This window comes from Poecile atricapillus, chromosome 6 (genome assembly GCF_030490865.1).
Source record: "Poecile atricapillus isolate bPoeAtr1 chromosome 6, bPoeAtr1.hap1, whole genome shotgun sequence".
NCBI classification, from domain to species: domain Eukaryota; kingdom Metazoa; phylum Chordata; class Aves; order Passeriformes; family Paridae; genus Poecile; species Poecile atricapillus.
The window spans coordinates 31271460-31298205 of record NC_081254.1 but is presented as its reverse complement, the minus strand read 5'-3'; the positions used below and the strand labels follow the sequence as shown (position 1 = coordinate 31298205).

Genomic DNA, 26746 nt, shown 5'->3' with positions numbered 1-26746 from the left:
CATCTCCACCTCCTCTATTCTCCTGCTCTCTCTTTACTTTTTTTCCTTCTCTTTTTACATTTTTTTGCTGATGGCTCCACAGCATGCAGGTTTTACTGTCCAATCAATAAGTTACTTTTGCCAAGATGTGTGGAAGACACATTGCTAACATTATACTGCATGTTCTTCATATTAAAATGTTTATGTCCTTTCCAAGTATATTCTCCAGAATTTAAAGGAATCAAGTTTCTATGGCTAGAATGATATAAAAGCTAATTCATTACAGAACCACCTAAAATTCTGTAAAAGAGCAGACAAAATCAATACCTCATTCTTCATCACTTACAAAGCTTTCTGTGCTAAGAACTCCTGTACTTTTCAAGTACTTTATCCTGCACATTGCAGAGGTAACTGCTCTGGGTTTGGGCTGCAAAAGGGGTGGTAGTGGCTAGCAGGTCTTTTTATCTACTTTGTTTTTGCTATTGCCATAAATATTTTTTAAGTAATCATCAGCACCATCTGCCACTTACCACTGTGTTCTTTTCACAGTGTCACTACTATAAACACAGTCTGCTCCCTCATTTGATGCAGTGCAGAAGGATGGAATTAGGCAGAAAATAGTCACTCCAAAAATAGGCCTTACTGCTCAAAAGGAAGCACCTCCTTCAGTAAAATGATCTTGGGAATAGATGATTTTAGTTTACACCAAGTCTTAGAGTTATTTTGTTAAGCATCTCCAGCTAACTGAAAAGAGCCCTGGATTTTACTGTCTCTCAGTGTCAGTAAGTTGAAGAAACTGCTTAACATACTAATTAGAATTTTAGCTTTAGATGTAGTCATTAAAACTCTTACAAAGACCATTTTGATTTTCTCCCAGAATGTAAATGTTTTCTAATTTTTTCAGCTTTTAACTGGCATCATGTTGGTAACTAATATGGAGTATCCCTCAACACAATTACCAAAATTACATTTCTATACAAAATGCTCTAGTCATGCCTTAGGTTATAGAGAAAGATTAAACCCAGTCTTCACACAGTCTAAACAGTAAAAGGAAACTCAAATATTTCTGTTCCCTGCTGAGTCTTTTATAATGTAGAGCTTCTGGTCAAATGAACATGACTGTGCATCTTTGCATAATAAATAAAATGTCTGACTCACCCCTGCATTTTAACACAAGTTCTTGACATTTTTCACTGTTTTTGTGTAATACATAGTTTCACTTATTTCCAGTTGGGACTTCAGAGGAAATAAGAGAACTGAGACCTTTTTGTTTTGATATTTCATTATTTGATAAGCCTTCCTATTTATGATGGGGGGTAGGTGTCTCTTCTAGGGGTGTTGTACAGTTAGTTTTGCTCAGTTTTTATAATGTTTTCTCTGTTTACATGCCACTTTATCCTACCTAAAAAGTACTGTTAGATTACAAGTATAAAATATACCTTACTGAATCAATGTCAATAAAACAGCAAATAATGAAAATAAGCCAATATTCTGTTTCCAAAATTATAAAGGTGAGACAATATTCAATCTAGAGAAGTGGATTGCTGCAGAAGACAGAACAGGATGATGCACAGAAACAGTTGCTTAAATAAAAAGTAGGACACTACTTTGTAGGGCCTGATAAGCCAGCTGGGAAAACAGAATGCAGAATTATGTTTGTTCTTATCTAGACATCTATCATTTTTCAGAGTTCTTTTTTCCTTTTGCAATATCAATTTTAGGTTTCCGTTTTAGATGTTTAGGAATCTAAATATTAATCACCGGTGAATATTTTCCCATTTCTATGTCTACTCTCACTTTTTTTCTCCCCACCTTCAGTATTCATTGTTTTTCTTCACTAAAGCAGAGATTCAACCCTTCTCTGTCTGTCTTAATGACAGTGTATTTTCTTCTACATCTTTTACTTATATTTTTCTAAAGGAATATTTATTTTCATCCTTGTAGAACTAGTGACTTTATTGGGTTATTTTGCAAGTATAAAAGATCTGCACAAAGGAATGTGTTTGCAGCAGGTAGAAATTCATGAGATTTACATGCCCCAGAGTATGTCTGCAACCAGTTCTGCACACTGAGATAGGTACACATAGGAAGCCTTTCTACAAATGAAATGCCAGAAGCTATGGTTTTGTTTCCAAGGGTCAGAAAAATTGAGCAATATAATTAAATATAATACTCTATAAAAATTATTAGTTAATTCATATTTATGTAAATGCACCTCTTATGATATGCATTAGGTTTCTTGTATTTTAATCAGAGAAAATTATAAATACAATCAAGAAAGCCTTGTTACTGTTTTCAACCAGAGCTAATTGTCTTGTAGAACACTTAATGAGTCATTATTCATTATGATGGTGAGGACAGGGAAGGCAGATGGCATGGTAGTTTTATTGATTCTGTGATCCTACTGTAGCTTGCTGATTAAGTAGGATTGAACACCACAGTTAGTGCGGCCAGAATTACACAAAATTCTGTTTTGAGTCAAGGATATCAGACAGGAGCTCTCAGATAGCATTGTTCAGAGCCTTGCCATCCTAATTTGTACTTATAACAACAGAATATTGCATGCAGTCTTCCATTTCAGCTTCCATTTCATTTCCAAGTTATTTTATGGACTAAGTTAGATTCACTTCATCCAGTCACAGCCATGGAGGTGTTAAAGATCTGCTGAGGTTTAACAGAGAGACTCATTTGTGCATACCTGCAGAGAATATTCAGCTCACTGCCTCAATAGAGAATTTCCTCTACTGGGTGCTCTGGCACTTGCCCTCTTGGTAGATAGGTAAGTGCTGCTGTGTGAAAGTAAAATAACCTGAAATTATGCCTCTGGATTCTGAATTATTTTGAAATGGTTTCATATTCTCATTTCTCTCTGTGCTTTACAGCACAAAGTGGCCTTATCCCAAAAAGATGCAAACATTTTTTTATAAACTTATTGTACTCAATAAGTACAATGTACTCAATACCTCAGAGCACGGGATTTAGTTGGCTTTAGTAGTAATGACGACATGGTCACAGTTCTTTTAACAGAATTTATCATATTACCAAGCTATTCTTTCTGTATTTCCCAATATATCACCAGAGCTGTATGAAGACCTTGAGTCTTCCATTGCTGATAATTCACAGGCACCTTTTTCTGCATTAAGTTATATATTATCCTCTTCTTTCTGGTCTGACTTGTTTTGTTCAATCCCCTTTGCTATGTGTAATTTAGTTCTTTCTAGAGAACTGGTTGCAGCTGCTCTCATGATTAGATCTGCATTGATATCAAGAGGAGTTTAAGCTATTTAAATCATGGGGTCAGACACTACAGCAATAAAACTTGATCTCTAGCTTCCAGTGTATCATAAAACTTGTAAGTCACATATCCACTACACTGATGCATTTGTACTGATAGACATGTGAACCCTACAGACAATTGCTATTTTTGCTGGACCCTCTAATTTTTTTCTGATTACACAGGTACAATGCAGTGAACAAGATAATTGAAGAATGAAGAAAGCACACGTTCTATCAGTCAATCCAAACAGAGAAATTTAACTTAATGTTTTGCACTGATCATTCTAATTTATGCTTTGTCTCTAATTTCTTTCACTTAAAATCAGTTACTTCAGAGAAGTATAATTGAATTGTTAGCTTACACCTGAAAGAAAATGTAAGGTCTGCTGTGAAACACCTAACCTACCATGATGGCAACATTTTGTGACTTTCCAGACTTTCGGGATATTTAATTCTGCAAATAGCTGCTTCATTGAAAAAAGCTCTTTTTAAAACATGAATCCCAATGACTAGTGTTCCTTTTTTTTTGCAATTAATTAATTTCTATCAATATTTTGACCAAACCTACATGATTAATCCATGATCTGTATATAATCGATCTTAAATCACAGACTAATTTTAAGCAGTTTAAGTGTTTAATTTACAATGTTGTTGAAAGTCTGTAAAGTTGTATTTTCTGCAGGAAGGAGAGAACACACAGATCTGCACTGGGACATATGGTCTCTCCTAGAGAAGGTTTTTGCCATGCATAGCCTTTGGCCAAAGCCCACCATCTGTAGCTTCAACTTTTCTTCCAGCTGCCGGTAAAGGTGAAGTATAGAACATATGCTGCACAAAGAGTAACCTTTACATTAGGGTTTCATTTATTTCCTGGTTTGTTGGGTTGTTTGTGGTTTTTTTAATATTCAGAGACATTTTTTATGTAAAACTCAGAAAAGTAAAACTCAAATTCAGAGCTTAAAAAAATTAGGTATACAACTAAGAACTCCGGTGGAGCATAGGTTAGTTATTTATGTAAAGAATTCGCTTCCTCAGTTTTGGAGAAAATGCAGGATAATAAAAATACAGGCATTCCCATCTTATGTTTGGGATGTAGGTATAGAAGGAATGAATCCCACACTCTCTCAATGTGAACAGGGAACGAGTATCATTGATGGATCATTTAAACAAAGATGCTTGACACACTGTCAGTTCTATCCTAGAATGATCCCAACGAGCTGGAAAACGGCTGTGTGCAAGTAATAGAAGATTCTAATGTTACTTGGCAAGACATAATTACTGAACACATGACTTCCACCTCAATATCATTCGTTTTGTCTAACTTAAGTCATAAGGGAAACCAACTGCATAGAGAATGAGTGTGCTGCTCAGTTTTCACACCATTTCCAAAAACTTGGCAGTGTTCACAGTATCTGCTCCCAGGCAGCCCAGGGTGCTGCAGGACAGGAATGGAGCGAATTAGCAGAGTTCCAGGTGTGCCAACAAACTTGCATAATAAAACTTGCTCCAGCCTGGCCTTAGGCATGGTCACATAGAGCAATCCATGAGTACCAAAACTCATCATGAACAAGAAAAAATGATTATAGCCACATAATGTAATAGACTCTAATGGTTGAACCAGCATGGCTGAACACCTCAAGCATTTCTATTTGCTTCTGACCCTGAACAAAGTGAAAGTTGTAGGACTAAATAATTTATATATTTTGAAACACTAAGTGGCTGACAGGTACCGTACTAACAAATGGAAGAACAGCATTATAGCATTCCAAATATATGCCTGCAAAGCTGGTGGAAGGTAAAGCAATGAGAAGACAGAACGTAACAGGAGGACAAAAGATGTTTAAAAAAGAAGTGTATTCTTTCACAGGCTGAGGAACATGCAGGATGACACATCAGATGTGTTGTCGAACCCAAGTCCTGTTTCAAAACATGTATACTGTCTGTGCTTTACACACAGCAAAGATCAGCAATTACTTTTCAAAGACTCCTTTATATGATAAATAGAAGCTGATTATGAAGAAGCTAAATGAATACAATTTTACTGTCAAGATATACATCATAAGTAATTTTGAAAGCAACAAAAAAACTCCCTCCAAAAACATTTTAAGCTTCAATTTCAACAATTACTTTTAATTTCCATTCATAATGTTTTTTCTTGTAGCAAGACTATAAACACCTTCATTTCTTTTTCATTTCCTTAAAACATGAACAGGGAATAAGCTAAACATCCTTCCTCTCTCATTGCTCTCTTCAGAGCACTTACACTTATATATTCCTTCCAGGAAATGTATTTGACAAAGCATCAGTAATACTTTTATTTTCATGGCACTTCCAAAAATGACATTCCAAGCTATAAACAGCATTTTAAGAACTAAACCCTCATCTCAGAACTCATAGGGAAAAAAAAATATAACACCCCTCGCCCTCAAAAAATGAACTAAAAGTCCCAAATAAATAACAGATAGTGATCAGGCCAAAAGAAGAACACCCAGCTGAGCTTATTTCCAACATAAATCAACTGAGTTTGCCCTCATCATTACTCAATACTTTTTAATCTCTTAAATGGATTTTTGAAGGTTAAAAGGATATCTTTTTTTGGCTCTTAATGATAAAAGTTAGCCTGAAAGCATGTTTTCTGGTTTATTCCTGCATTTTGGGCACATACCATGCAGTCTGCTGTTTCTTACAAAGGTGTTCGTTTTGGCTCCAGCTCCAGTGAATTCTGAATGAGTAAACTGGTCACATGTGCAGTGTCACATTACTGTCTGCACTTTCTTGTCATGGCTCTTTCATACCAAATCATTGTAGGCAGTTATTTAAAGGGTTTTAAAGGGGCAGGTAGGAACCTCCTGTTTGGGAAGTATTTTATGAGAAGGTTTTTTTGTACAATGATCTAGCACAGAAGGTAGGTCACCGCAAGAAGTGCTTCCAGATAATGCAAGGGCTACTTTAAATTGGGCTGGGATCACTTCCAAAGTGAACACCTCCCTGCAGAAGCATTCACTCACACAATTCCAGGTTTTATCTGACAGGCATTCTGGAAATACTAGTATTTTAATTGAGTCCCAGCCAGCAAAGTGTTGGGATTTATGGTGCAAACTAGACTGCACTAAATTTTACCCTGAAGTGAAAATACTCACCGGTATTCCCTGTACAGCCTCATTTACAGCAGCTTGAACTGAAACCATGGAAGTGGCTGCATATGAATTTTTTTTTCCCTGAGAGACAATGTTGGAGCATATTGACACACACAGGTATTGCCTCAGGAAGTCCTAATGAAATGTGGATGGCTTAATCACTGTGCTTCTTATTTGGGCACGACACCAAATTCCCAAGAAAAATGAAACATTAGGGCTAAACTTAACATCAGCTTGACCGAGCAGCTCCTCATATCCATCTGCTGTGCCATTATTTGGGATCTGTGAGGGTGATTTTGCCCAGGCAAAGGGTGCAGAGGAGACAGCCACAAGACCCAGCACAGCAGCCTTACCTGACTGCCCGGGTGGAGGAACTCCTGACGCTCCCCTGGGCAGACACAAAAACACCGTCAGGACGGCGGCTCTGTTTCCTGAGCACGGCTCGATGGCAATCGGCTTAGGAGCACCCTGGAAAAGGAAGACACCCAGGTTAACCTTTGAGATTTTCATTCCATTTCCACTTGTGCATCTTTAGTCTCTTTTAAGGCACAGTGTAATGGAGGGAAGATATTTTTCCCTGATTAGTTCTTTGCATTCAAACAGATTGTCCGAACCACGTTAATCGACTTAAAATGGGATCTGACAGCCCATGCTGCAGATCTAACCAAAGAAAAAAAAAAATCATCATAAAGACAACAAAATTTTACTGAATTTCAGAGCTTGCTAAATGTAGTAATATCAAATTAAAGCTTAGAAAACAGCAAAACCTTTCAATATACACATTGGTATCTGAGAGTATCTAACTTCCCCATCTCTATTAAGAAGTATCCATGTGAAAGAATTCTGCTTCAAGACCATCCATTATCTGCCTAATGCAAAACTATGAAATGAGAGAAAATCTATATTATATACCAATAGCTAAAACAATCCCTCTTGAGATCTCCAGACCAGGAATTCTTCCTTCTTTCTGTCTGTCCTGCTAAGAAAATTATTTCTTTGAGACAAGACCTTCCTGATTCCTTTTGCACATGCAAAAAATAGGTGCAGTGCTATTATATTTATATATGCTTAGAAACTCTCTGAAAATGTTACCTGTGTGATAATCACCTTGCTTTATCTTATATAAAGCTGTGATAGCAGTGGTGCTGATGGCAGAGGGTTTGTGCCATTACCAAACTCTCATTAACTGTATAGATAATTTGCAATTAGCTTTCAAATAAATGGTTGCAACCATATAGGTTTTGATTTATCAAGGACAGTAGGAGCTGAGGAAAAAAGCAAAGCAGTCCACAAAGGCACAGAATAATAAGTTTTTAAGATTAAATTCTACAGTGTATCCACATTTCCATGTTTCCAAGTTTTGTGTTCACTCAGAGATAGGCATTTCACTTTTGAGAGCTTAAACATTTAGTCAAGCACTAAAGATATTTCTAAAAACATTAGGACAAAATCAGCATAAGCTTTTCTTTCTTTTTCTGTTTGTAAATTTTCTGAATGTCTGTCATGTTCCAAGGCAAAATATGAGTTCAACATTTTGATTCAAAATTCAAAGCCAGAAAACTTTCTATTTACATAAAAAATGCAATGTATACATAAATGTCAACTGATTCCACTATTCTAAGGAAAAAAATGATAGTTTAGAGAAGTTAAATATACTGCAAAGTACTTGATATAAGGAAAACAAAGGCACTTTCATCATGTAAAGCAATAATAATTTTCTATTTTTCTACCTCCAAGTAACCAAGATTTATTACTGCTCAGTGAAAAAAATAGATAAATATACTTTTTTTTTTTTTTTTAAACTTCATGGTCATATTTAAAAGGTATTTCTGTAGATTCTTTTAAAGCGACAGCATTAAAGAACTTGAGTAAACAATGACATCTAATTTAAAATTGCCATGCCATAGGGAATGACAACTTACATTCACCAAAACCTTTACCAAATGACGAAATAGAAAACTAAAACCCTAAAAGCTCCAGCTGGTGTTACTAATGCAAGCAATAGAGCATTTAAGTCAATATTCCTGACTTGTCACAACAGCAAATCAAACAAAACATTTGTTTTTACATCTCGTACTTGAACAAACAGAGAGAAAATGAAATCTTCATTTTAAAATGTAATTCAGAACACTTTATGCAGACACACAACTGAAAGGAACAAATTTACCACCATGACTTCTAATTTGGTGATTACTTTCTTATAAATCCAAATGATGCTATTTTGTTTTCCTCTGTAATATAAACCCTTTGATCAACAGGCCCCATCCCTCTGTTTGAAGTATATACTAATGCTCTTCAAAACACAGTTGGAGGGAATTATTTCTGAGAAATACTCTTTGAAAGGACTTCATCCAAAAATAAAATAGACTAAGAATTTTGTGCTTATTTATTCTTTATAAAAAAAATTATGACTGCAAAAGCAAGATGTCTTATCTTACCTCACATCATTCAGGTTCCCTAGCAAAATAACACAGTAGCATGGAGCAAATGATAATAATTCAGATAGCCTAAGGTTTGTCAGTTGTTTAAAGATAAATACATAACCATGAATCAAAGTTATTTCAAAGGGACATAACATGTTCTCTGAAATGTGCAATTTATCATGCATTTTCTACTGGTTTTTTGGAAGAGATAAGGCACAAGTTTGTTTGCCCAAAGCAGTAAGGTACCATGATTTACTTGCTAGAATTATCTTTTTTTTTCTTTTCCCCTTGTACGGAAAGTGACTTACATTTTCTGCCAAAACCTCAAATGACAATCACAGATTACTAAAACTTTATCAGTGGAAGACATAATAAACAAACACTTCTTTGATAAACTTTTACTCCTATATTCCCTTTTTTACACACACTGTGACAGATAAAGGTGTGTCAGCTGGGAAGGTGAAAAAGACAGTGGCAGAAAACTATGAAGGAATAAAAGGATCAAAGAACATATATTATTATTGATAGGGGAAATAAAAAGAGCGACCCAGAGGACATAGAAAGAAGAAATAAGTGGAGAGGGTAGAGATTAAATCAGGCAAAAAAAAAGAAAATAGATAGTTTTATCCACAATTTAAGTGTGTATTCATGCATTCATAGAAAATATATATCAGGAGTCATCTTCACAGGTTCCTAGATTTTTGTTAGAGAAAAGGTTCTACATTCTCCCAGTCTTTTCCTGAAAGTCCTAAAAAGCCAAAGTTCAGCTGCCTGGTGAGTTTATGAGGAAATACCAAGCTTTGGGAAGATTCTTTTGGATTTGTTTCTGTAAGAAATAGATTCAGGCTAGCTTACTTTTTTTCCTTCACAGGCCAGAAGACAATATTACATTGCTGGCAGAAAAACATGGCAGTGTATGCCACGTTCATGCTTTATAGAAGAAAGCAGCAGAAGAGGTGAGTGTATTTATTTAAGCATCAAAACCCCTTGGAAATCTTGCATTATTGATCTGTCTGTTTGGGAATAAAAGGGTTGCTGAGCTGTAAGAGTGCACACCAAGGAGAAGCTGGGAAGTGGATTCTGACCCCCTTGGTGGGTGGGATGGGCAGCAGAGAGCAGTGAAGAGATGAGAAGAGCAGCAGAACAGCGACTCAGGGAGTGCTCATGGAGCTGCTCAAAGTGCTCAGCATCTCCTTGGACAAAATGCACTGAAACTTCAGCACAAATCTGTATCTATGAAAATATTAAATATTGTGAATACGGGAAGATGAAAAGTACAAAGTATTTTGGTTCTGTCTGTATTCCAAGAAGTGGTGCCTCTCCCAAGCACTATAAAACTTTTGATTTTCAGTACTATCCCTCTATATATTTTCTTCAACATTCTAAGTTAGCTGCATCCAATTTTTAAAAGTGCATTATTATACCATAAGACAAATACTTCACATAAGACTAAATGGCTCCAAACTCATGCCAAAAAAGCAATTAGAAAATTGAATCAAGGAATTAAGGATTAATGTGAGCATGTTACACCTGTCAGAAGCAATAAGTATTTTGACAAGAACAGAATAAAGTTTGACAGTGTGCACAAATACAGACCTGATCTATAAATCAAGTATTAAAATGCAAACAGCTATGCATTAATCACTTAATGTTTCCTAACTAAAATGGTCTTAGTAGTACTTACAAGAATTCATTATAAATAAAACTTCAGTTCTTCTAAAAAAACAGCTTGAATTATACTTTTTATTGTATTAATTAAGTCAATTTAAACTTAGTTTTTAATCATATTATTAAAACAGCATTAATCTGGTGAATTCCAAGTAAACTAAGCTACATACCTTGGCAAATAAACAATCATATCTGTTGTTGCAACAGGATTAGGACCAGACTCAGAATGTAAACAGCTGCTTTTCTGGATTTTTAATGTGCAAGACTTAAGAGGAAAGGGGAAAAAAAAAGAAAAAAAGGAGACTGTGTCCTCTGAAGAGGTAAGAGATACAGAAAAGGAGGAAACATAAAATTCAGACTGTTACATTACAAGTATTCACATCTTCATTTGCTCTCAGCTTCTCGTGCTTTTCCGAAATTCTTTAGTTATTTTTTGAGTTACTTGATTTATTTGGGATACACAAGTCTCAGATTCCAAAATGGGCTTGAGTTCCCAGGTTGGCTTTTGGTCAAATTAAGATGCATAAAGGCAAATTCAAAAGCCTCAAAAACCTGTAAATTTTACTATTAGTATTAAAAATTTCCCAAGATTTGAAAGTACCATGAACATTTTGGTCTCTTCAATGGCTACTCAGGATTCACTGGCATTCCTGCAGCTGCCCTGGATGTAGAGCTTGATCAAGGCAGCTGTTCCCAAAACATTCTTATCAAATTAGGTTTTTACATCGTAGCTGTGGCCCCCTTCTTTTAAAACACAGTTGAAAGCAGAGATTAACTCTGTTTTTTATGGTAAGAGGATGAATGCTGGTTACTGTGTTCTGCCTTTACTAAATGCATGTTTGAGGTGAAATTCTCTGACCCATAATTAAAGATGACCTGTCAAATGCTGTGATTGTTCTGACCATTTTCAGTGCAATAAAGACAAACTTCTCAGCAGTGCTAAGAAAGAAAAGAAAATTCACCCTCTCAAAATCACAGAATTCCACTGATGCCATTTGGCTGGGGCTTTTTTTAGCCATTTTCCTGAAGAACCTCCAACTGTCCCTTGTGAAACTATCCTTGCAGGAGAAGGAGATGGCAGACACCCACCTGTGGACAACCTCCATCCCATCTCCACCTGACTGTTTCCATGGTCATTTACCAAGTGAATCAAACCCAGCAGTAATGTCAGAGGAAAGAAGCAGCACTGTCTGCTCCTCCCAGCAAAATCCCAGCACTTTCCTCTCCCTGAGGAGAACCTGACACTTCCAGAGTGCTGGAGCCAAGGCAAAGCCTTAGCCAGAAACAAAGCCTGCCATCAGCACTGCTGGCTCTGTGAACTGTCAGTGCTACTCCACATTACTATTCTAAGTGTTGGGTGAACTAATGAACTAATGCTCATTAACATATTTTTGAGTATGAGCTTCCCACCCACCCACAAGTTTTGACAATTCTCTCCACAGATTTATTCAAGGAGTCATGAACTTTAATGAGAGTACAACACAAAAAAAAAAAAAAAAAAGAAATTAAAAAGGGGAGAGGGAGAAGGAGAGGAGTTTCCACAAAGCACCATTTGTGTGAGGGAGAAATATACTTCAGGAAACACAGAGACTGAATAAATAACCAAAGCTGGGGTACTGAACATTGCTTGTGGCTGGTAGGGGAAACACCAGTTCTTCATATGACTCCAGAAATTCTGAGCATCTACTGAAGACTTTCATTTAATACATCACTTAAAATTCCTCTCTTGCAATTAGTGAGTGGAAAGCTTCACCTCATTTAAACCTGCAAGAATGGCCCAGAGCCCAAGTGTCCTCAGCACTTTGAGCTTCTACACCGCACCTTTTTTTGCCTGAGGATTTCTAAGAGATTTCTAGTTTTGGCTAATGAGGTCCCACTAACCTATGGGAGGTACATAACCACATTACCAGCAGCAGCAAAGGCTGCTGAACTTTCTTTTGTATCTCATAATTCTTCTACCTCTACTGAAAGAGACATGAGGCAACTGCCTTGCTTTTGTGACAGAGTGCTCCAGCTGCACCAATTTACTGAGAGGACTCTACCAGCCCTACTAGCCCTTCAAAATGAAAAGGTTTTCCCTGAAAACTTCTATCATGTCTAATAAAGCTGAGACCAATGGGTTTATTGATAATAAAAGGCAACCCAGCCAAAATTACACTAAAATTTCTCATTACTTTTTTAACAGCAAGTTATCTTTCCATTGTAATTCTGCCCCACTGTTTTTGCAGAACACAAATCATTAATTTCCTTGTTTCAAAATAGAAATGGAAATCTCAGGCTATACTGGAACAATATTTTCCATAAGAAAAACAGTGGAAATGAACAATAAATAGAAAACATTATGATTACCAAGCTGTTATTATGGCACCAGTGCACAAACTGCATTGTTATCCTTCGATTTATTGTCTTGCTTCTCTGTCTCAGCTCTAACAATGATAGACTGCATTCTTTCATGCAGTCTTTTCTGAGTTGAATATGGCTGTTAGTTCTGTACTGATCTTAAATTTATATATTAGTCTTAAAGCGTTTATGCTCAGAAGAGTAATATTTTTATTATAAGAACTATGTTTATTTGCAACAAAGTTACTCTCCGTCAATCAAGTAAGAGACTTCATTTCAAAACCTAATACTATGGCATGTAGCATTTCATTAGCTAGAGAGTTATGAATTGATATTCTGATTATAACTGATTTATTAAGACCAAGCTACAAGAAACACCTGCAGATGCATTTATTTTCAATGGGGCTGCCAGAAAGAACTCCTTATCAGGTTTGCTATTCAGCTTTTGTCCTACTGCCTCAATGTTGCTTTTCCTGAACTGTGACATCAATGTGCACCATCCTGGAATTTTCTTGATTTTCACGAGTGGCTGAAATGAGCACAAGACTTTGAAGCTAAGTTAAAACATCAGGTGGCTGCAAGGAACATTGATTTCATTTCTTTATCTGTGCACCCATATATGCAGTTCCCTGTGTCTTCCCACTGTTAAATAAACTTGGTTTTACTTTACTATTACATCTTGCCCACTAATGAGGGTAATTCCAGGTTAATATGGAAAATATTGAACATAACTTAGAGCGGACTGTGTGTGTGGTAGTTGTATTGGATTACTGCCAGAGATATCCCCTAGAGCTTCCAGAATATTCCCCTATTAAGCTCTATGAGTCTGATTAAAGGCTGGCAGTGACAGCGTCCAGTTTGTGAACAGAAATTTATCTTGGCAGCATCCAGGTAGATCCTGCTGGGAGAAGCACCTGAGACTCTGTGTCTGTGGCACATACAGGAACCACGTATCCCCAGGTACCTTCCTGTAAATTCTCCTGACTGCCATCCTGTAAGTCAGTGGTGCTGTGCAGTGAAGTGATGCTAATGGGCATTTGTTTCCCAGATGGGCATATCTGCTGGATCTCCAAGGTTTAGAAATGAGAAGTAGAGAATTCTATTATTCCTTTACAATTCAGACTTAAAGACTCATCTATGAAAACTCATTTCCCTGGGGATGAATGACTGACAGTCCATCACTGTTAGAGCTTGGGCTGATCACTTCAGAGCAGAGAGTCACTCCCACATGTCACAATGGGTTAACCTGACCCTAGACTGCCTGTAGAAGAGGACATGGTCCCCTCAGAGACTCTACTAACTGCCCAGGGTTGGGAAAGTTGATGTACAAGGCACAATTTTAATTCTGCCTCTCTTGCAGGCTGACAGTGTGGCTAATAGGCAGGGCTAAGTGTGAGCACAGAACAAGTTATTTTCATGGGGAACAAGCAAACTGAACCAGCTGCAAGCTTTTGAAATGTCCATGAGGAATCCAGAAGGGCTGGCCTTTGCTCAGGGGGATCATAAAATTTCAATCTGTCATTGTGACAATGAACTCAGAAGGCAGAAGTTCTGACAAAGAGTTACCTTTTGTGACTGCAGAGACCTTATTCCTGTAGCTCTGCAGCACCCTAGAGTCATAAAAGATAAGGTTTGATCATCATTTAGGAGATCTATGCCAAACGTGAGGGTTAGGAAAGGCAAGTGTCCTGAAAGGATTATGCTGTATTTTGCATTTCTTGCAAAATTGTAAAGAAAATATAGTACCCTGTATGTCATCCAAAACACAGTGTTTCTGAACTTTTCCTCAGCAATGCCTTTTCAAGTTCTTTTTTAACCTCCTGGCCACATGCAGGATGCCTAGTGAATGATAAATTAAAACATTTCTACCTGGAATCATAATAATAAAAAAGAGAACTAAATCAAGACATTGTGAAAACTAGCTGTCAGCAGAAGGGATTAAAGTGCAAACTTGGCAATATTCTTAATGCAAGAAAAAAATGTTAATGGCACCAGAATAACAAATTACTTTCTATCATGACAACTTACACAGATCACAGACTAGGGAATGTAGGGAGGACATGAACAAACGTCTGAAAGCATGACATAGCTTTTATTTTCATCGTCCTTACCATGGCCCAAGGACAGCTGTAAAAGTGTGTACACCAGAGCCAAAACCATTCTGAAACAAATGATCCCTATTTAAGATTTGAAAGCCTGTAGTTTTCATCCCAGTGACTGCATGTGGACGCTGTGGATCCGATCAGAGCTGCTCCGGCAGCAGGAAGAGCAACGAGAAATAAAAGATTTCTGCAATCCAAGGGAAAGGTATGAGATGGCAGCAAAAGGGAGCCTGGAGCTGCTGTGCTGTGTGGTGGGAGCAGCAGCATGTGTTAAACTGCTTTGGCAGTGGCTGCTGCCAGCGAGGGGAAAAGGGAGAGAGCAGGCTGGCACGAGCGTGGCAGCACAAACCAGACCTTGTCTAAGGTGTTTCAAATGTGTCTCACTTTCCTCTCCTGAGAACCTCCATCTCTCTGAGCACTCACCAATTTGAAAACATAATTGAGTAGTTTTTCACTCTAATCTTATGAATTAATTCAAATCCTAAATATCGGCTGCTTAAATCAGCGCAGCACTCAAACAGCAGCAGAACTATTTTGATTTACACCAGCTGCAAATCTGACACTGTTATTCATTTATTAATAGTGTCCTTGAAAAAACCTGCAAATAAACTCAAGTTCAAGTATTATCACTTAATGTTGCTTTCTAAGATGCTCCCCACCAAGATTGTTAGTACTTACTGTGCTCATATTCAGAATTTCACTAAAAATGCACCCAAAAAATGGAAGCTACAGGATCTAATCTGACAAATAATTAGACACATGAGAATTAGTGCTTGGAGAAACTTTGCATTAAAGCAAACATGATTACTTGCATGAATGAAACTATTTATTCTTGTTACTCATGTTAGCTCAACATATCTGATGGAAAACTTTTTTTTAAAGAGACAGATTTTCTACCATAAAAAAACAAGAAAAAATGCTGCTCCTTTAAAATATTACAAAACCTGTATAATTCTTACTAAGCCAATATAGATCTACAGTGTAAAGTATTTGGTGAACCTCACATGAATGGAAAGTAAATGGGACCTTGTTTTGGCTTTTGTGGGGTTTTTTGTTTGTTTTTTTTTTGTTTTTATTTTGTTGGGGTTTTTTTTGTTGTTGTTGTTGGGGGGGGGGGTGTTGTTTGTTTGGGGTTTTTTGTTACCATGTTCCAAGCTTTCTTACACTCTTGGGCATTGCTAACTGAAAATGAGTGCTATGGAAATATAGCCCAGCTCAACTCACTCTTCTGTTCCAGTCATATTTCCTGTGGCACAGCAGAACTTCTAATTATGTCATATATTTATTATTCTCTTCATTAATGTGGTATTCAGTGACCACCAACAAAAATCATTATTCACATTAAATTTGAATGTCCCAATCCTTATTGCATGAAATTATTTTGCTTCAGAAAATGTTCTTACTTTAAATTTTATATTGCAAAATTTAGCAACAGTGATGATGATTTTAGCATTGTATCTTCAAAAGAAATACAATTTTCACAGCAGACTGACCAACTTTTTGAAATTTTCATTGAAAATTCACAAATTTGTGAACTTTTCATTGGAGTTCCCTTCAGAGCCTTGCATTCCATTAAGATTTGCACTCTGTCAATACATTTTTCATATCTAACCAAATGATTTCTCTTCCCCTAAGTTTATGCATCAAGTTTAAATCACTGACAAGACTAAAGCAGAGCAATGTTTGTCCTGTACATCAGTCAACAGAAGGGCATAACACATTTACTTTTGGTCTCTATGTAAACTCTGATTTATTTTAGCAATGACTAAAGGATAAAGCAGCAGATAACACATTTTACCATTATTTTCTGATTCCTCTTCCAGTTTCCCAGCCCTTACCAACACCTTTCCCAGTCCTATGGAAAAAAATGCTCCATATCAAATGCCACTGGCTAACAATAAGCAGAAGGATCAAGAACTTATTTACTTCAGCAAGGGTTGTGATTTGAGATCAGTCACCAAGCAGATGTTATTTCTGAAGCTGAAAGTATTCGTGATGATTGTTACTATAGAAACCAAGCTTTGTAAAATATTCCAAACAAACACTTCTTTATTACCCTGGGCTGTAACTACAGTGCTCTGCATTAACTCTGCATCCCACGGTAAGTTTTCAGCTGCGCACATTTTCTTTCTGTTTTTTTGTTTTCAATAGTAACCACAAGACAGGGTTTCTGTAGGTCAGAAGAGACTGTATCACAGTACCAGCCATCCATAAAATGACACACACTGTACCCATTCAGCACCAAACTCCTGTCTCTTTCATTTCCCCCCTCCTGTGGGCAGCCACTCAAATCAGTGTTTCCCTGTTCAGCAACAGTGAAAAACAGGAACCCACTGCTAATTCCTGTGGTTAGATCAGCAGCACAAAACCAGCAGTGGTTACCAAATGTCAGCCCCAGCCTCTTTAGCAATTAAACCATTCTTCATTCTTAGTAGACTTTGTGAAGCCCGTGCATCACCCAGAAGACATCTCTCAGTGGCCCCTCATGTTATAACCACAAGCTTCAGACTTGCTGCTCTTTGTTGATCACACTGGGAGAGTGAAATTCTGGATGCCAGCTCCAGTGAGGACAGCGAGGCTTCAGCAGGATCCCTGGCTCTGAGTGCATCCCCAGGGAGAGGGCACAGATGCCACTGTGACCTGGGAGAACCATGGCCTGTGCCAGTGGGAAGGGGCAGGTGAAGTTCCACACCTGTGCTTGGGATTTTAACCACCTCTCCTCCTTGTAACAATTCAGCTTCCATAGATGGAAGTGGCAGCTGGCTCCTTAGAACACCGGGAAAAGAACACTGTACTTAAGGCTATGAAAGGAAATTAGAAGGAATTTTCTTACAGAATGATTGTACCATGTGCACACTGAATATTTTTTGTCTGAGGCCTTTCTGTCTCCTTTTACAGAGAAATCCTTATAAAGGATAAAATGATACTAATATTTCACAACATGGGTATGTTCAAGACAGGTATGGTCACAACTTCTGATTATTACAAATAAAATTACAAAGCCATTTTAATCCTCAACTTATTTCCATGTGCTCATAGTCTCCTCTAACTTTTTATGCTGCTTTTCTGTTCAAATAGGACAATTTTACCCAAATCTTTCAGAAACTTCTCAGTTATCTTTGAGATGCGTGACAATTACATTTTTCTCCTAATACCCATTCCATCCAGGGCTTACAATTTAATTTAAAACTTGGCCTTGACTCAGGTAACATTAAGGATTCCTGCTTTTCATTATTGTAAAACAAATCTGTTTTAAAATACAGCGATGCAATCAGAGCACAATTAGATTTCCATAAGAATATACAGAAGTATGGGACTGTGTGTGCCACTGGCATCTATTATAACACACCAGAGCAGGAAAGCATTAAGCAAAAAGAGCACAACTAAAGAGCCACCTAAAGAGTTTTAGTTGTGGTGATTTGTTCTCTTGCAGTGGTGTGCTGAAGATAATAATAAAATTAAAAATATTCATAAAAGGTTTTAAAGCTTGAGAAATGTCTGGCATAAGATATTCTGGAAAAAGGTCACAGACAAAGCAGGCATGTTTTATGAAGATAGAGCTACAATTTGGAAGTGACTGTGTGAGACAGAATGCAGAGAATGCAATAAAGTCATGGCACACGCCCTGATGGACCAATGTCCAGAGAGGGAAGTGCTGCAGTTAAATACAGTGGTTACAGGAAGGTTAAGGGTCCAGAGAACACACAAACTGTCTTTTCACTCTCAGCTATCTATGGATACCCAGAGCATCTTAAAAGATTCTGTGTCTGTGAAGTAGGTTGTGCTTTCTCCACGGAGGAGGAATTATGGATGTCTGTGCCTAACGTGGCCAAAGCCAAATCCTCTGCACAGGGGCACTCGAGGGATCAGAACAGCCATGCAAGAAATCCAACTGCCTCCTACTTCCCAGCTTAATTGAGTAAGCTCCATTTAAGGCCACATTGACTTAAGGTGACTTTCCCCAAACATATGGAATTGTACATCTGTGCAGGTAGGCTACCTACAAAAAAACCTGTCATTATTTCTTACTCTGCTATCAGAAATCTCTGGAATATGATGTTGGAGGAAAAATTTAAGCATAATAAAAGCTACATCAAAGACCTTGAATGAAAAATCTTCTTGAAAACCTCCTCAGTCCCAGACAGAGCAATTTCTCATAATTCCCCAAATGTCTATTGAAATGAGCTGCACTAAAAGGTTCTAGAGCCATCAATATATTTAAGAATTTAATAGATGTCTTTTAGTTCTCTTTGATCATAAATTGCCAGAATGGTTTCTACCCTCTCCAGTTTCCTTGTCCCTGATTTTCTGCTGTGACATTTCTGGATGACTTCCAGTTCTGATTGTTGTAAAGTCCTTGTTTTTGCAGAATCACCTAGTGTAGAAATTTGCAATTCCAAACACTATCTTTTTTGGTCTGTTTATCAGCTAACACTCTTTGCTCAAGCAATCTTTGCCCTTCACATTCCAATTGGTTTTGTCCTTATTCAAACTTCTATGAATTTAACATAAGTAATGAAATTTAAAACACAGATTAATATTTTTCTTCATTTAAGAAAAAAAAAATTATCTTTGGGCAATCTGCAGTGATGAGAAATATCTGTACATATACATAATGACAGACTTAATTTGGATCATTAACATTTCACCCATTCAATCTTTATAACATTGAGGTTTATCTTTATATTTTCTTTATATATATTTAAAACATTTTTTTAATGTTCACATGAAAGGCCTCTTTGTATAGTTATAATTTTCCTCCAGCTTGCCTGCTTTTGTTCATTAGAGTTTCCTAATTTTCTGTGAACTGCTGAGCAAGCTGAAGATTTTAATTGGATATATCACTTTATTTTTTTCTTGTAAGAGCCTTCTTATTAAAGGCTACTCATGTAGATGATATAGACGTTAATCAACTTGCATCTGTCCTTCTAAAAGATTCAGTTAGGTCCCTAATTAACCATCTGTAAACAAACCCTTGCTCAATAACAGGGCTCAGGCATTTCTTGTGAAGTAGCAAAGGCTGGTGAGGGCCTCCTGCTACCTCTCAGCCCTGCTGTAAATATTTGACTTCTCTCAGTATACAGAAAGTAATTGGAAAAAGACAAGTGACTCACAGTCGAGATTGCAGATCACCGAATTCTCTCTAATTGAGTCATTGTTATTATGAGAAAGCTTTAAAAATTGCAGGTGTCTGTTGCTCCCAGGAGGTGTCAGGTGCTTTAGCAACACTAAGAGTTGTGTATTCCAGAGCTGTAAGAGGCCAGGGTAGAGAAGACCATACATTTCCTATGATGAAAGTCATGAGAGACAGTCTTTAAAAAGAAAATTACTTCCATGGATTAAAAATAGGGGTTTCCCCTCCTCTCAGAAATAAAGGCACATTATTCTGCACATTTCCCAAGATCCTGGTTTTCCAGAACACCAATGGACCATTAGAAAATTCTTTCATATTTTTGATTTTTTAATCAATATCAGTTTCCTTTAAAACTGTTTTCAAAGCTCACATCTCCCTGACTTCATGCTGTAGCACTCTGTATACTCTGCAGTGATCACAGGAGTCTCTTGCCAGCTTCAGGAAGGGTAACTAAGCTCCCTGATAAATCTGGTCTCTCATAACCTCCTAGAGAGCACATGGATACTTCACGTGCCAGTGCAATAAGGGTAGCCTTTTATCTTATAATATATTTGGCATTATATACTTAAAGCACTCTATATTTATATCTATCCCATTCCCAGCATGCTGTTATGGACCACATCTGCTCACAAAGACTTGATGCACACCCTGTAGCTCTTTTCTTATGGGCTGCTCACAGCCGTGACAGAGACAGACACTGTTATTGTCCATGCTTAGGAGCAATTTCTAGCACAAAAGGAAACCATCTTCTCTGTTCTTACAAGCAGATAACTCACTGACGTGTGTCAGGAGGCATTATTCATTTTTACCACACAGAAGCCCATCAAGGGTGCCACTCAATCACATGGAAGGGATTACAGCTACTCTGAGGCACTTCCAGACCTGCCATCATATCTATTTCTCATCCTTCCCTCTTCTGTTCAGTACCTTACTATAAATTACAGGTATTACCTACATTGCTGTTAATCCACACCTAAAAAGATTTTGTGTGATGACCACAAATACTGGACCATTTGCACAAAACACATGCAAGTGACTGCTTTTCCACAGCATGTCCTGTGAGCAGGAACCATGACAGACTCCACAGAACTTGGCACACATGACTTTAGAGGCAAATACTCATTTTGATTTAATATTTCAGTGGTACTGTTTTATGCTTTCCACCAACATTTCAGCAAGGGATCATTGTGACTCATGTTCAAAGAGCTTTATTTTGTCTTTAATTCTCCAGTTGATAGAACTGTTTTCTGAATGGCACTTGTATTATATAGTTTTTAGGAGCTGAGAAGGATCATTATTAGTTGAAAAGAAAATGAAGACATAAAATGGACTTGCTAATCACCAAAGGTTGAAAACAAAAAAATTATGAAGGGAGAAATCAGAGGCACAAATCAGGGATCTAACATTTTTCTGCAGCTCTATGTTTCTCTGATTCAGTGATCTCCCTCAAGATCCAGATTTGTTACAGCACATCCATTTCATATTGATTGCAACAGATTGTGTAACATGAGACATCTTGTCTTTGCAATTTTCCAGATTCCTCTGAAAGTAAACTCATAAAATCATCTAAAAACATGTTACCAGAGCTCTTCAATATTGCATCTATCACATCTTTCCTTCCCGTTACCATGTACATGCAGATGATTAAATTAACTCTCCTGTACCCCCCACAGACCATCATCACAGCTTTGTGTCAGATATAACCCACTGCACCTCTGTTCACCTGTTCCACATTTGCAGGACAAAAAAACTTCCTCTTTGGGAGACACAGACTGATTTTAAAAATATTTCAATATCTTTGGTAACAGTTTTTCCCACCTCTAAACATCAAGGCACTTCTCAGTTTTAAAGATCTGGAACCTATCTAAAAGCCAATGGTATACACACTTGATATTTCACTTAGCTCCAGTGAGCACTTTTGGGCCTCCTACCTAATGGTCCTAGGAGCTGGAAATTAAAAGGTTGGACAGCCTAAATTGGGAGATTCACAGCATTCTACTAAGATACACCACACCTTCGGGTCTTTATGTTTAGGCTGATATGAATGAAGGAATTTGCTTTATAATCTAAGAATACAAGAAGTAAACCCATACCACAGTCTCTAATTTCCATTTTTTTCTGCTGTGAAACATGTACCATATGCATAATGTATGGCAATGTGATCTACAGAGCTTTTATTGATTGTTTGGTGTGATCTATAACTCATATATTGCTCATTTGTGAGTAATGCAAGTCCTCCCAAACTCTTGCTCACACACATAGAAAAGATGAAAACATTCAATGAATATCACTTTAGGAAGGCCACATTATTCCTGAATGTCACAGCTTATGCAAGTCCTGCTGAAGAAAGCATAGAACTAACTGACATCACAAAATTACCCACTCTAAATGCATGATACATTTAAGAAAAAGAAGTAATTTAGAAATCTGGAATTTTTCCTTGTAGAGAAGCTTTTTTTTAAAAGAAAAAAAATCTTTGAATATAAAGCAACTTTCTGTTAATTCAACTGCATAATCACAGAATGGGCCACGTTGGAAGGGACCACAGTGGGATCCTGCTCAAGCAGTGACCCAGAGCACATGGCACAGGATTAGGTTGAAAAACAGAGAACTGTAAAATTCTCAGATTTTACAATTTCATTTATAATTTTCATTAAGAATTTCACTATTTTCCTGTCTGGGATGCATTTGATAAATAAGAAGGATTTTACATAGTATGTATTTCTAGTTCCTTGGGGTTTGGTACCAGGTTCTGTAACTTCCAGGGCACAAAGGCATCCAAAGCCATCAACGTCTCTGCAGTACAAAATAATTTGGGAAAGATTTTTACATGCTTAATTTTTTTTTTCCATTTTGAAGAATTAAAGCTAAATGATTATATGATTTTTTTATTTCTTTTTGTCTACATTTGGTTTCAACGATTTCTCTAAAAACTCCAAATATCCAAAATTTTAAGAAGCTGCATCACACAGCCCAAAAATCTGGGAGTAAAGGATGCTCTTCCACTAGCCCATAATAAAAGAAGAACACAGAAATATGATGTAAAAGAAAATACATGCAATTGCCTATTACAAGAACAGACATAAAAAAAATGAAGTTAGCTCTTTATGACTAAGGAAAATTAGATTTAAACCAACACTATTATACTGTATTCTTGACAAAGACTAAAATGATGGAATGTCACTTTTCTTTCAATGTCTATGCTCAGCTTGAAATAAAGATAGCACTTTAGTATCATTTACAAATACATGTTAGCTATTATAACATCATTTGTTTCAGTCACTCATTACTAATACCTAAACAGAAACTAAAAGTTCAACAGCTCCATTGACAGCATGATAAATTGCAAGAAAGCAAATGAGTAAAACATACTACACTTGCCATCACACAACCAGGGAGATTGTAAAAATAACAGAAATCTTTAATTAACTCAGGAAATTAAAAGGTGAGTTTAATAAAGCAGCTTAATAACAAGACACACTCAGATGAACTCACGAGCACATGTTAATCAAGAACAAGGAATAATTTCAGGTACACGAGTAGATACTTACACACAGCTTAAATTAAACAAAAGATAAATGTGTTAAAGTGGCATCCACATACTGATGAACCTATGATGTTATAAACACAGGCACTGACCCTAAGTGTCTAATAACAAAAAATGGGGAGCAGGGGTGATTCCTCAAAGAGCACAGGTTCAATGAGAAACTACACTGAGACTCACACTGTGGTTTATACCATGGAAGATTCTTATTGCCTTGTGTTTACACATAGATAAAAACAACTTATTTTGTAGGTGGGGGTTTGCAGAACAGGATTGCAATAGCATTCAATTAACTACTGGAGCAAATGTGAGATTAATATAATCTTAAATCTTATTTCTGATAGCTGCCTAATTCCTTTGGTTTCAACAATCATATTTACTGAATGTGCACTATAAATACAAGACAATAAGCACTTGTGGAAAACTCACTGTACACATTCAATAGGTGTTCGTATAGGAAGAGAAGTATGGTCTCTTCTATTCAAATATACTGAAAATTACCAACACTATGAAGAAATGTATATCCTGAAGTATTTGAGAAACCAGGTATGAGGTGTTGAAATACATATCATCACTGCTTTAGTGATATTCTTAATGACTAATCATTGAAAACAAGATATTTCAATTAAGAATCCCTACAATCAAATGACTTAACTACAAAACTTCCTATAAATAAGTTATAGCCTCCTGAAATTAAAGCAGTTAAAACACAGAATAAAAACATCAGTATCCTGAATTTAATGGGTAAAACTATGACTAAGTTATTCATTAAATAGCACCAAGTATTGTCCTTCTTCAGCCATGTGGAAAATGTTTGGAAAGGTTCAGCCCCTCCAGATCTAACACAACTTTCAGGAAATAGCCACAGGCTCCAGCATTTTTACACTTCCCTGGTAAATTTTCAGCTCCAAACAAAGGTAACTCTTGTCTAGCCCAAGCCTTACAAAATTGTTATCAGCTGGAACATTCCAGATGCTCCTTTCAGTGACAAAATACAAATTCAATAAAAACAATAGGGTTTATATTGAAAAAAAAAAAGTGAATTATAATTGAAATTTGAAATGTCTCAACATTGTATGTACATGTGGCTTTAATACTGCTAAACTACCACGTGAATTTTAATATGGGAGTACTCTTTCAATGAACATTTACAAATGACCTCTTGGCTATTCTAATCTCAGTCCTTATTCATCTTGGAAATTCTGCTTTTGTGCTTCCTACAAAACGTGTTCCATGAGCTGCAGAACTGAACTCACTCAATTCATAGCCCATGGTTTTTAACTCGTTCAAATGAATTTGGCGATGTACGGTGGTGCCACATTTATTCTCAGCAGCCATGCCTCCCCCTCCCCCACAACCCCCAGTTCATTCATTTCCTAGAGGAAATTGCAAGTTAATAGAAAAAGCAGCACTGGAACTGCCTCACATCCTATAGTTATTAATTAAGTAAAGTCTGGTTCAGTAACTCTGGATACTAAAAATACAGAGTTAAACAAACCCTAGTGCTTTTTGAAATGAAGTTCCAACTTCATCAGTCATTCTACAAAATTTATGCATTAAGATATATCTTTCCTTTAAGAAATTTTTCAAAAAAAAATCTCAAAGTGAAAAAAAGCCCAAACAGCTCTTGACCATTTCCTTTGAAGGAGTGAACTCCTTCAAAACATACCAAAGTTATTTTATTGTTGTCTAAGAGCTGGGTAATTCTCCTTTATGCAGAATTCTCCCATATGCAGATTATTTCCCTGCAATTAATAAAAAAAGAAGGTGCACTAGTGATTTTGTTGATAACATACAGTAGTTTGTAAAGCTTAAAATTCACTAGTGTGAGAAACTTTTAAGTGTTCCTGATACCTGAAGATCTTACAGGATAATTATAGTTGCAGTTGGTATTGAATGTTAAGTCAGTAGGTAGCATGCTGGGAAAAATGCACATAAACTTAGGTAATAACAAGCCTATTCCTTTAAAGTGAGCCTTTTCTTAAAAGTGAACAGGCTATTATTAAAGTGATTTTTTTGGAAATGAGGACAATAATGGGTTCCACAGCTATGTCAAATATTTTTTAGATTCTGAATGGAATTAAATATATAAAAAGCTTATGGCATGTTTAAAGGTGGGGAACAACTGGTGTTATAAATGCAAGAGGAAGTAAGAAATATTGATGAATTTCACCTGTGAACATGTACATTATAGAGAATACTTGCAAACATATCAGTCTGTATCCTATGAAGGAATTGAGTCCCCTCTTCCCTCAGGCAAATTAACGGATAGGAGCCTCTAACTGAAAAGCAATGCCACGGAAAGAGAAATGCCATGAAAGATAGGATTTTACAACAGATTAAATTAAATTGTTTATTATAGATGGACTAGCATTCACCTTTGACTTAAGAGTAAATATTTAGGTTGTTTTGCTCTCATATCTGCTTTTATACTCCAAACAAGATACTTGTGTCATGAGAGGAGCTTGCCATGATTGTTCAAAGCTACACAGCAAGTGATGTGTGCTGTGCTCTGCCTTCAGAGGCTGAGCCTTGCCCTCGGTGTCACATCTTACACCTTGGGAAGGGGAAAGCTTTGGTGTGCAGAGAAAGCATTCCTCATTTCCTCACAGGAGCATTCTGCTCTTCCTTTCCTCAGAGGAGTAAAATTACTGGCAAGGGACTGTGCGGCAGGTGCGAGGCAAACCCCCTGCACTTGCCACCGAAGCAGCGCTGGCTTTGGAGCATTTCTCCTGCTCAGAAAGAGCTGCCAGCCTGTGCTCCTCTTCCTCAGCTCCAGGGCCTTGAGGGCTTTTTGTCCCAAGGAAGCAGGAGCCTGTGCCCAGCCCTGTCTCTGGCTGTTGGCACCTCCATCTGCCCATTCCCGCAGCAACCAGGGCTCTGCGCTGATCCCCCGTGGAAACACAACCCAGGTGGCTGCAGCTCCTCCAGGCAGCCACACACCCCACACTGAACAAACTACACCAGAGCAGAGTTCATAGCAACAAGGGGAAAAAAAGGGGGAATTAAAGACTACTCATAACAATAAAGAACAAAGGTTAGGGCTAGCCAGCATCCAAGTTTTGTTAACTACTACCTTAAATCAAAAAAAGCCACAAATGCCAACAACCTCTAAACCACTGACTAGAAACCCAAAGCAACAA

At 37.1% G+C, this 26746-nt stretch overlaps 1 protein-coding gene across 2 annotated transcripts in view; it reads right to left on the bottom strand.

Annotated features, from left to right (window-relative positions):
* The window catches only part of ATRNL1 (attractin like 1), a 432748-nt gene that overhangs the window by 42568 nt on the left and 363434 nt on the right, over positions 1–26746 (bottom strand). For both annotated transcript variants that reach the window (XM_058841794.1, XM_058841795.1), the window contains one exon: positions 6746–6860. In XM_058841794.1, coding sequence (XP_058697777.1) covers positions 6746–6860 — 115 coding nt within the window. The remainder of the gene's footprint in view (positions 1–6745; positions 6861–26746) is intronic.